At 34.2% G+C, this 8,806-nt stretch overlaps 1 protein-coding gene across 1 annotated transcript; it reads right to left on the bottom strand.

Annotated features, from left to right (window-relative positions):
• Positions 1 to 5,335, bottom strand: LOC142615846 (putative LRR receptor-like serine/threonine-protein kinase At4g30520). Its single transcript, XM_075788714.1, has 11 exons — positions 4,884 to 5,335; positions 4,653 to 4,785; positions 4,485 to 4,556; positions 4,257 to 4,400; positions 3,890 to 3,961; positions 3,683 to 3,742; positions 3,483 to 3,583; positions 3,250 to 3,378; positions 2,807 to 3,151; positions 1,382 to 1,761; positions 1 to 755 (listed from the first exon to the last, which is right to left on the bottom strand). Exons 1-11 carry the CDS (start codon positions 4,978 to 4,980, stop codon positions 387 to 389), a joined length of 1,902 nt encoding a protein of 633 aa, XP_075644829.1. The 5' UTR covers positions 4,981 to 5,335; the 3' UTR covers positions 1 to 386.
• Positions 5,336 to 8,806: the final 3,471 nt, after the last annotated feature.

The following is an 8,806-nucleotide window of genomic DNA, read 5'->3' as shown; positions in this document are numbered from 1 at the left end:
TTTTTCAGTCAAAATCAACCTTACCAAAACACCCTGTCTCACACTTGGGGGCAGAGCATCTTATGATGTATCCTATAGACTATATAGTCCTATCTCACACATAGCAAAATAGCATGCCCCCCCTAACACTTTCCTACATTTCTAATTGAACCGCCAAATACATACAAAATAAAATGCAAAAGGGGAATAGAAAAGTGTAATACCCCACTATTTACACATCAAAAGCCTAGAGAGGCCAGCAATTATAAACAACACAAAAGTTTTATCAAACAGAAAACTAAACCTATTTTGTTGGGAGCAAAGATATCTTGACTTGTAAGAAATTAAATTAAGACAAAGAATTCATTTTTTTTTCCTCTTTCTATTTCTTTTTGAACTTTCTTTTTCTATCTTGGACCAGACAGTTCCATGGCAAAGGAATCCAAGGAATGTTCATCATCATCCTCACCAGCTCCAAACATGCTTGAACGATCATGACCATTGTCATCATGTTTTGATGCAGTGGGATTAGTGTTAGTGTGAAAGTGGTTCATACTGGGATTGGTATTATTGTGTGATGCTGCCCACTTCTCGGCCAGGCCGTCACCTTCGAGCATCCGGACCACTTCCGACATCTTGGGGCGGTGGGCTGGCAAGTATTGAGTGCATAGCAAAGCTACTTGCAGCATCTCCCCCACATCTATCTGGTCGTAGCTGCTTCCAAGCTCTCTGTCCACCAACACTTCCACTTTCTTCTCCTGTTGTATTCTTTTCACCTGTCACCAACATTATCCACTTTATTCTTTAGCTTTATACATGAAAATACTAGGCTTTTGGGTTAACACTACTTTATTTTTTGGGACAAAAAGTACAGCTACTAAACCCACTCTCTAACACCTGAATATATAAATCTATTAGAACATAACAGAACAAGAATTACACAGGAATTAAGCACTAGAATAATAGAGGAAGCATTAGTCCCCACTCATTAAGGACTAAGGAGTCGGACCAACACAAGAGAGGAAGTATTAGAATAACGGTTAAATGATTGAATTTACCAATGCCAAAAACTTTGAACTTTCGGTATAAGTGATAATTTATCATAAATTCCATCTAACCTAATTTATATGCTGCCCTGTAGCCATGAATGCAATGCAAATCATAAGCACTCACTAATTTGTTATGTAAAATTACCCTTTGCTTGTACTTTTATCAATACCTTGAAGAAACTGAGAATGTACCATGCCATCACTTCCAAAAAAGAAATTCAAATTCTATCTAAATTGTAATTAAAATTATGGTGTGACCTTAAACTTCACTTCCAAGCCAAACCTACCAGATACTTCTCATTTGCTCATAGAATTATAGACTTAAGTTTACAGTACTTCCAGAGGAAACTTACCCACTCAAGCATGGCTCCTTTCTGATTAACAGTTTTGCCAAACTCAAAAGCTCTCATTCCAGTTATGAGCTCTAACAAGAGAATGCCAAATCCAAACACATCAGTTTTCTCAGATGACTGGCCAGTCGAGAGGTACTCTGGTGCAATATGGCCAACAGTGCCTCGAACAGCAGTGGTAACATGAGAGTCTGCATGGTCAAGGAGCTTTGCAAGGCCGAAATCACCAACAACTGCTTCATAGTAATCATCCAGGAGCACATTAGCTGCCTTTACATCTCGGTGGATTATCTTTGGATCACATTGCTCGTGTAGATAAACAAGACCCCTAGCAGCTCCAATTGCTATTCTCTTCCTTGTGTTCCAGTCAAGTACTGGTTTTCCTGTCATAATCGAAACAGGATATCAGCAGTTTGCTAATACATGGTGGATTTAGGTTTAAGAACAGTTCTTAGCACTTAAAAAGAAAATGTTGTAATCAAATCAACATTGACGCCTCAGCAAAACACATTGTGGGGGATGTAGCTCTATGTCAGTAAGAAATCATTCTTCAACTTCCATTCATTTTGCCCTTTTTCTTCTATTTGACTCATAAGATTTTACCAATAGCAGAATGCATCCAGATTAACTTGTCACACCATGTTCGTCAACAATTTATTCATCAAAATTATATAACGATCAGAGTGGTTAATATATATTTATAACATATAGGTGGACCAATTCTAGATTCAGATTCGGCATCTTAACAGTGACCTTCAAATAAGATTGCCTCTTGATTTTGATCAAATAGTCTCATATTAATTTTAAAGATCTAAAATCGTTATCAAATAAAAAAGAGCCTCCTCAAAACTCATTAAGTACATATTTTTTGAGTAATACAGCTTGTAAATGGGAAGAAAAAAGCATCCATAAGGTTGCCTGAAGTAAAAGGAAGTTTCAACTAAAGCTTAAATTTGGCTATTAACCTTTTTGTCCTCTGTATCATCAGTCAGTCTGGTGGTATATTTATTTGGTTAAGAATTTGACTTATTATATTGACCAATCCTTCAAGGAATTTGGAAAATTACAGATCTATCAGACTAAAGTTAAAAAAATATCTCAATATTTGGAATTTCATTTTATAAGGAAATTGGCCATTGGAAACAATTACCGATTAAAGCAAAAGAAAAGATATCCAGAAATTATAATAAACTACACGTTGGTCCCAACAACAATGTTGGACGTTTGAACTAAAGCAGATATGCACACGAACCAATTGTGGTCCATAGCAAGATCAAATTGTGGGTATTGCAGTACTCTAACAAGAGAACAATAAAAATCAATCATGCCACCAATGTTTTTTTTTTTTAATTAAATAAAAATTGGTCAGTTACATGCTGACAATGAATTTTAGTGACAGCAGTTGCAGCAAAGTAAGATAGGACCAACCTCTAAGTCTGGAGGCCACACTGCCATTAGCCATGTAAGGATAAACCAGAAGCCTCTCATTAGGGGAGGCACAATATCCAATTAACCGGAGCAAATTCCGGTGAACTGCCAAGCTGATCATCTCCAATTCTGTTCGAAATTGCGATTCCCCTGTGGCTCCAGTCACATCCTTTAACCGCTTCACTGCCACCATAGCTCCATCTCCCAACTTTCCCTTATATACATTTCCAAAACCTCCAGCACCAAGGATGTTCTTGGAGCTAAAATTTTCAGTGGCTGATTGGAGCTCTTTGAAAATGAACTTTCTTAGGTTGCCTAAGCTTGTAAGTCCCTCTTCTTGGTTGTCTGCAAAAAATATTAAAGACCAATTTGAGGTAAAAAATCAAATCAGTCATTGTTGTTTACTAGAGGAGTTTCTCAATTGAATAGTGAATACTACTGACCGTTGATGTGTAGGATAGTCTGGTTTCTCTGTCTCTTTCTGCACCAAATGGCAATTGCTAGACATAAGAGAAAGATAAAGCTGATGGTGACCCCTAGTGCAATAGCTAGTTTCTTGGACTTGTGTTTTCCTATAAGAGACCAATAAAAAATATTTTTTTAAAATAAACAAAAGTAAGAGAGAAAGAAAGAGATGGTCTAAAACCAGAGGAGGGTTTAGACTTTAGATCATTACCAGGTGATGATTCTAGGAAGGAGGAGGGAGGGACAAGAGTGACTGATCCAAAGCAACCTTCATTGGAACTAGTTCCACAAATCAATGGGTTTCCCACAATACTAGATAAGACAAATGTGAAACAGAAATCAAAATCAGGGAAAATATTGTCTACATAATAGAGTCAGACAGAGACAGTGGCTGTGGCACAGTAACCATACTTGAAGGTCCTAGCTGGGGATTTAGGCACTGGTCCACTGAGATTGTTATAAGACAGGTCCCTGAGTACAAAAATAGTTTTCATCAATTGAAGAAAGACATTAAAGATTGCACATTGTTTAAGTTTTCAAGACATACTGATGACAAACAAACAAAATGATGACAAACAAACAAATCGATAAACATAAAGTGAGAAACAACGAACTTACAAGAAAGCAAGCTGAGGAATTTTGGCCAAAAACACGGGAAAAGGCCCGGACAAGCTATTGTTGTTCAGCCTCCTAGTCTCGTAGCATGACAAAAATAAACAGTATTAACTAAGATCATATAATTGATTACATAAATAAACTAAGTATATATATGTATATATATCTATAATTACAATTTTCGCCTTAAAATAGTGAATAACAACTGTATGACTAATTGGTTGTGAGCATAAAAACTTGTTTTCAACGAGGACAAAAGAAAACGTTAAAAAATCAGATTGTGCTTTATATTCCTTTGCTCCACTTTCGTCTCAACCAATTAAATTAGAGAGCAGAAAAACAACAAACACAGTGAGATACTATTACTCACAGGTATTGGAGACTATTCAACTGGGCCAGAGACCCTGGAACCACACCGGATAATCGGTTGTTAGATAGATCCAACGTCTCAAGTTTTGGAAGTGTGCCCAGCTCCGGTGGTATATTGCCAGAGATGTTGTTGTTTTGCAATAACCTTCACACAGACAGTCAAAAATTTCAACTTTCAAAAGGCCAAGCAATTAACACCAAATACAAACTATGACCCAGAAATTCTTACGCTTGTCTAAGATTAGTGAGATTTCCAATGGCCCCAGATAAAGTGCCAGAGAGAGATTGGCTTGGAGCTCCACTGCATAAGAGCCAGAAACGAAAATGGTTTGGTCAGTTTTTGTATGACATTAAGGTTAATAGAACCAAAAAAAGAAAGAAGACTACAACAACTCACAAGCCTATGACAAGGTTTTCAGGAGAGCAGGTGATCATGGCCCAGCTACAAGGATCCACAGAGTCTTCATCCCAGTTGTTCAACACTCCATGTGGATCACTCAGGCCTACTTTAATGTTTATCAATGCCTCCACTACAACAACAACAAAAAAAAAAACCCAGACTAAATTTTTGAACAAAAACATAAAAAGATGAAAACTTTACTGTATATGGTTCATGGGGTTTGCTTACCCTCATGGTTACGAGGCTCATAGGACATACAAAGTGGAGCTGAAGAGAGGAGAAGAAGAAGAAGAAGGTGGAAGACGAGAAAGGCATTGGGAGTCATGACTATAGAATGGTTATGGTGCTGATTAACAACATAACATGTTCAACAAAGACATGAAAATGTTAGAACTTGAACCAACCTCTCTCTCTCTCTCTCTCTCTCTCTCTCTCACAAAAGTCACACAAAAACATACACACTATCTCTCTTTCTCTCTCCCTCTATCTTCGTATAAAGTATTGTATGTGGTTTCTGTTTCTTGTAATTTTTTTTTTTGTAAAGCAAAGGTTGGTGACTGAAAAAGAGAAACTGTGGAAAGACCCAAGAAAGAAAGAAAAGAAAGAGAGAGAGTGAGAGAGGCGAATCAGGTGGGTGATACGAGTTGTCAGGGTGGGGAGGGGTCTGCTAGTGTGTGTGTGTGCAGAAATTGAGAGGGACGTGAGTTGTGTAGTGTGTACTACTGAGACTGTACCGAGTCTTTCTGTATCTGGAACTGACTGAGGCTTTTTTTTTTTTATTAAGCTAGAATCATAATAATTTAGAAAATGCAAAAGTCTTAAGGCTCTGTTTATCACGTCAGTTCTAATATAATAACTCATATTTTAAATAATATGATATATTTTTTTTTACATTTTTTTATTTTTATATATATATCAAAAATATTCAAACAACATAATTCAAATTTTACTCTCAAACACCCTCTCAGTTTTTTTTATTATAAAAAATTAGGACTACTGAGCTTAAATGAAATTGTAAATTAAAAATATTATAAAATAATTTGTGATTGTATTATTACTTTAATAATTTATTTAATTTTTATCATAACTAATTATATATTATATGACAAATTATGTGTCATAAAGAAGTAGACTCAAATAGACCATTAGTTTATTTTCACGGTAGCAAAAATGGTATAAATTATTGTAGTCCAACTTTTTTTTTCTTTTTCAACACGCGCCACTCTCAATTTTTTACTCATTCCAGCTTAAACATGGAGAAAAGTGAACTCTGAAAGCCTATTGAAAGAAAGAGAATCTGTTTTTTTTTTTTTTTTAAATTAGCAAAGAGAATCAAAAACCAAAAATGGTTTCTGTTGATGTGATTTTGAGAGGCCAACTCTCTGATCTGATGTCTTGGTTCGCTTCCTATTTTTTTTTCCTTATGATAGTCTAGTGACTCTAGAGGTCCAAGAGGTGCTCCTATTACCAATCCATTATTATGGAGATTTTTCTTTGCTTGCTTTTTTCTTTTTAGGCCATAATTTCAGAATCATGCTGTTACTTTTGCAAGCCATTTTTCCTCAATAATTAGTACTTTTTTTCTTAATATTCTTAGTGGATTTTTTTTTAAGTTCCACAGGCTGGTGTGAATTAACCAAAAGGAGATCCTTTTGTGATAATAAGCAAAGAATAACGTCGTTTTTGGTCTACAACAAACTGGGATGGTCCTACTTACCTATGCAAATAGAAACGATGTGTGGATTTAGGTGTTGGTGTAACTTGTGAAATCATTTAATTGTTAGATGAGGACCTTTTCGTTTCTTGAATATCAAGTAACGAAACCAAAATTTTGTGGAGAAAAAATCTGATACTTTTTAATGATTTATTCTTTTTTTTTGGTTTCACTATTGCTTGAGAATTTAAGCCACCGATTCAATAAATCCGATCTAACCCAATTCACCCTAATTCTAAAATCATGGATTAATACATTGGGTTCTAGATTCTTTTAAGTGTCCATTTAAAATCAACTTATAAGTTCAACTTTTAGATTTTATTTTTTATATAAAATTTTTTAAAATCTCACTTTTTTTTTTGCTATTTTTTACTTTTTCAAAAAAATTTCAAAGTATAAGTATCTTTTAGCACACTTTCAGCAAAAAATTAAATAAGTTATTTCCAAAGGAACATTAAGTATACTTGTATCTTGAAAAAAATAAGAAAAAAAGTGAGGTTTTAAAAAACTATACATAAAAATTAAAAGCTAAAAGTTGAAATTGATACCAAACAAGCTCTAAGAATGGGTTGGCAAAGTTTTCAATCAAACATAACCTGTAAGCACTCATATCAATCAATGTATAATAGCATAAGGGATAAATTTTGTACATTCAATTACAAAATCACTCACATCATTTCACGTAAATTTGTGTGAATTTGGATTGTTATTATAACTACCATGTAAAAATATATAGTTACTATTCACATACAAATCTATTTTTTAATATTTCTTTACTTGTACAAGAGAGAGAGAGAGAGAGAATTAATTGAATTTCAAATAGAATCTTTTGATAAATTTTTAATAGCAACGTACAAAATATAATAGAAAATTATGATGAAAATCTCACAATTGAATTCAATAATTAATAATAATAAAAATGAGAAGTCATGAAATAATTCAACAAAAAGAGAATATGAAAAATAATCATAATGGTGTTCAAACATGTACTATAAACATTTTTTATTGTATGGAAAAAAAAAAAAATTCTATACCAAATATATGTCTTGCGTACAAAATTGTACTTACAATACTTACTATAATTGCTTTTGCATAGTAAATTCTTTCAAAATTTTAATAAATTATTTGAAGATTGATTATTGTGGGGAGGGGGGGGGGGGGATCAAAGAATACAAACAAAGGGACTAAGGGCAACACTGAGGGAACGAATCTCATAAAGCATTAGCAGAATGTCCTCAGAAATATATAAGCGACCTTATGTGATTGCAGAAAGGCTTCAACGAACGAGGACTTCAAGGATGCCAACATACCCTCGGGAAACCAAGAACCAGGGCTAAAGGCTGTTAGGTGTAGATCGAGGGCAAAGAGAAAGATTTGTCATTAAGCAGGGAAGAAAGGAAAGAAGATGGATAAAACACGCATCACCTCCGCATTCAGTACTCTGCAACCACTTAGGTGGCTGCATTAATGAGGAAATAACCTATGAACAGTGTCAAACTAGCTCATACCTCAGTGTAGAAGCCTTCTAGTAAGGCCTTGATGGGACAAGTATCAAAGAAATCCAATCATGACCTTCCAAATGTAGGGCTCAGATGTATCTTGGCTGATTATATAAATCCAAGAAGCCCCTGGATCAAAAGATGGACTTCTGGAGACTTGAATACTACTTGTCATCTCTATCTCGGGCTAAACCCAAAGACCCTAATACAAGCATTTATCATTAGTCTACACTTTGAAATTAATTCAAACACACCCACTTTAGCATTTTCATCTTATTAGGGGCATTTAAGGTTGATTGAGCATCCACCTCTAAAAAAATTAATTTTTTAAAGAAAATGACAATGATATATATTCAAAAGGCCCTAATTGTTGGATACACAACATATGTTTTAAACCTTTTTAATTCAAACTCATTTTTCAATGTAGGATTAACTCACTGTTTGTATATTCAAAAGACCCTAATTGTTAGATATACAGCATAGAGTTTAAACCTCTTTAACTCAAACTCATTTTTCAATGTAGGATTAACCCACTGTTTATAAGAAAATTAAGTAAATTAGTCATATTATTAATTGAAGAAGAGATGTTTGCAAAAATTAATTAATAATTTTACATCTTAAATAACAAGAATAATAGATTTAAAATAAAAAAATTGACTATTGAAAGTTAAATAATTATTATTTAATTGATATTTAAAAATATAAAATTCTCCCACTTAAAATTGTAACCTCAAATTATAAGTGTAACCTCGAATTATATCGGGTCACCTTGATGACAATTCAACCGGATTTATGTATGCTGCAAGGGACAAGCTAAATGTAAGTCTATTGCACCAATTTGTGATCTTGGCCAATCATAGATGACTTGAACCTTCTTCTTAAAAAAAGCAAAATTTCCACTCCTCAACTCGATTGTTTTACTCTAATTTATTCTCATG

The sequence above is a fragment of the Castanea sativa genome, chromosome 1 (assembly GCF_040712315.1).
Source record: "Castanea sativa cultivar Marrone di Chiusa Pesio chromosome 1, ASM4071231v1".
Classification (NCBI taxonomy): domain Eukaryota; kingdom Viridiplantae; phylum Streptophyta; class Magnoliopsida; order Fagales; family Fagaceae; genus Castanea; species Castanea sativa.
Note: the sequence above shows the minus strand (reverse complement) of the source record. Positions and strands in the feature narration are given on the sequence as shown.

What these genes read in the sequence shown, in the direction of transcription:
- LOC142615846 (XM_075788714.1), bottom strand. Translation starts at nt 4,980, where the DNA reads ATGACTCCCAATGCCTTTCTCGTCTTCCACCTTCTTCTTCTTCTTCTC. An exon ending in TTGAATAGTCTCCAATACCT is followed by an intron (nt 3,962 to 4,256) that starts GTGAGTAATAGT and finishes CTACGAGACTAG; the next exon opens with GAGGCTGAACAACAATAGCT. An exon ending in CTTCCTAGAATCATCACCTG is followed by an intron (nt 3,379 to 3,482) that starts GTAATGATCTAA and finishes GGTCTCTTATAG; the next exon opens with GAAAACACAAGTCCAAGAAA.